The sequence below is a fragment of the Penaeus monodon genome, chromosome 31, assembly GCF_015228065.2.
Source record: "Penaeus monodon isolate SGIC_2016 chromosome 31, NSTDA_Pmon_1, whole genome shotgun sequence".
In the NCBI taxonomy this organism is placed as follows: Eukaryota; Metazoa; Arthropoda; class Malacostraca; order Decapoda; family Penaeidae; genus Penaeus; species Penaeus monodon.
Genome location: NC_051416.1, coordinates 25,797,248 through 25,799,614, shown reverse-complemented (window position 1 = coordinate 25,799,614; position 2,367 = coordinate 25,797,248). Strand labels below are relative to the sequence as shown.

The 2,367-nt window shown below is 33.0% G+C and overlaps 1 protein-coding gene across 1 annotated transcript in view; it reads left to right on the top strand.

Annotated features, from left to right (window-relative positions):
- Positions 1 to 2,367, top strand: part of LOC119593132 (TGF-beta receptor type-1-like) — a 58,329-nt gene that overhangs the window by 52,161 nt on the left and 3,801 nt on the right. The window contains exons 4-5 of the mRNA XM_037942097.1: positions 1,222 to 1,334; positions 1,980 to 2,112. Coding sequence (XP_037798025.1) covers positions 1,222 to 1,334; positions 1,980 to 2,112 — 246 coding nt within the window. The remainder of the gene's footprint in view (positions 1 to 1,221; positions 1,335 to 1,979; positions 2,113 to 2,367) is intronic.

The following is a 2,367-nucleotide window of genomic DNA, read 5'->3' as shown; positions in this document are numbered from 1 at the left end:
GTTACAAGCTGAATTGATTGGGAAGTTATCACTACAATCACTAGTATAGTCATAGATTTATAAAGAAATTTATATCTCATAGTCCCAAGTTGAAATATTTGCATTATCCTGAGTCTAATTATGTGTTTTGTTTTAGCATGTTGTTGGTCTTCCCTAAAACAATACCAAAACGTGGAGTCAATATTTGTCATCCTGACAAGTTCTTTACAGTTTTTTCCCACAAATGAGCAGAAGGTTAAGACAGAAGTATATTGAAAATTTTATCAGTGTTGTATTCAATTTTGTGTAAACAGGAGTTTAGTAATACTATTGTTGGTGCTGAAGATGATTTTATTTCCCTAAAGGAATTTAGAAATTTCTTCCATTGGTTCTCTTTACCTCAAGATTTTATTTTCATCAGGAACAACCTTAAATTCATGATGTGATGAAGATTGTTACTAGAACTCCTGGTCTGATGTACTGAGGCTGATGATTTCATGCTCTAACAAGTAAAATGTGAATTAACCAGATACTTGTAGGGTTTATGTCAAAAAGAAAATTACAACTGACTGTCCTAGTCCATCATATATGGTAGTCATTATGGCATTAGGTAAATGATAGATCATCATACATTACTCTGTGCTTGTGTTTCATACTTTACAGGTGATATGATTACTACTAGAACAACCCTTTTTTGTCTCAAATGTCTCAGATTCTTTCCCCTTAATCTCTTTCTCTCTTAATTCTTCATCATTTGATATGTAAGCCACTGAGAGACAGTAACATGTGTTGCTATGCAGTAGGATTCTTGAAGAAGCTTTGTAGGATTGCTAGTTTGCCTTCTGTATTTGTCAAACAACTATGCTCATGCAATTTGTTTTGTCTCTCCTTAAAATAAAAGATAAAAAAAAGAGAAAAGTCAGGTAACTTAACACAAGTTTTCTTTCATCAGGTTAATTTGCCCTTGTCTGTGTTTCATTTAAAGGAAATTATGCTTATGATTTCTTTTAATATAATTTAAAGATAATTGTTTGCATTTCCATGTTTTTTTCTCACACTCTCTCAGTCTCTGTTGTCTCTCCTTTTGTTTCACTAACAGTTTTCTGTTTTATCTTGTGATTATATATTTGATTGCATTTTTTTTTATTATGATATGTAATGTAAAGTAAAGTTTTAGATATACTTTAGTTACTTCATTTGTTTACATATAGTAATATTTATTAATATATGTGGAATGTACAGACCGAACATCAAGTTGGCAGACATGGAATCCAGCATTAGCAAGTGCCGTGGCATTGTGCGTCTTACTGACAGCCGTCCTGGTGGCTTTTTTATGCTATTGGCATCACCGCAAGGTAAGAGCAGCATTGTTCACATGTACTGAGGTGATGGGGTTGCTGTTGTTGGAGATTCCCACGTTTCCCATCAATAAAAACCCTGGGAATTATTGTGTGTTTGAATGTTCCTGTGCATATATGGGAGTATGAATGCGTGGTAGAGTTTTGAGGTATGGGTCCAAACTGTTATGGAAAAAAATATTTCTTATTTTGAAACTACTTAAGACACTGATAATCCATTAGTGTTTCTTAATGAGTAATGAACTTTGTTATTACCTACCTGTGATTTATGTTCAGTTGGGTTTATTAAGTAAGTATCACAGGTATTATTTAATTTTTGGTTATTGGTTCTTTAACCCCCTGGTGGTCAGGCTGAGGTAACTCATCCATAGTGTCCCCGTTATTAGTAAACAGAAGGAAGTACATGGGAGTTGCTAAGATTAATTATTATACATCATATCAGTCAAAATTGGAGGAATAAACTGACAATTGGACCCCAGCACAATGAAAGTTGTTAACAGATATGTAATTTTCTACATGCAGACCATCAAGGGTTAATTCTTCAAAGCTTTAGAGACTGTTTTATCCACTTTTATTAGTGCTATTTAGAATATATATAGAGAAAAAGAAGTGATATTGAATCATGAACGTCCTTACCAACAGGAACGCACAGAAAGAATCAGACATGGATTCCCAGATGTAGAGTCAATTTTAGATCGATCGGAAGTTCCACTCATGGGCTCACATACACCTATTCGAGAATTCATGGATTTGACCTCAAGTGGGTCAGGCTCTGGTAAGATTTTCATTTCTCTGACTTGGAAGAAATGTTATTATTATCAATATATTATAACAAAAGGTTATAGACAGAAGAGTACTTATGAGTATTTACAAAATTTTGGCCTGTATGTTTGCCAGTATATATTTTTTGATTGCTTTATAACACAAATTTTTAATTTGCTCTAGTTATTATCATCTTTGTATGTTGAAGTAAATAAGTCATTTTGATTTCTTGTTCAACATATTCTTGTTGCATTGTCAATGCTATTCA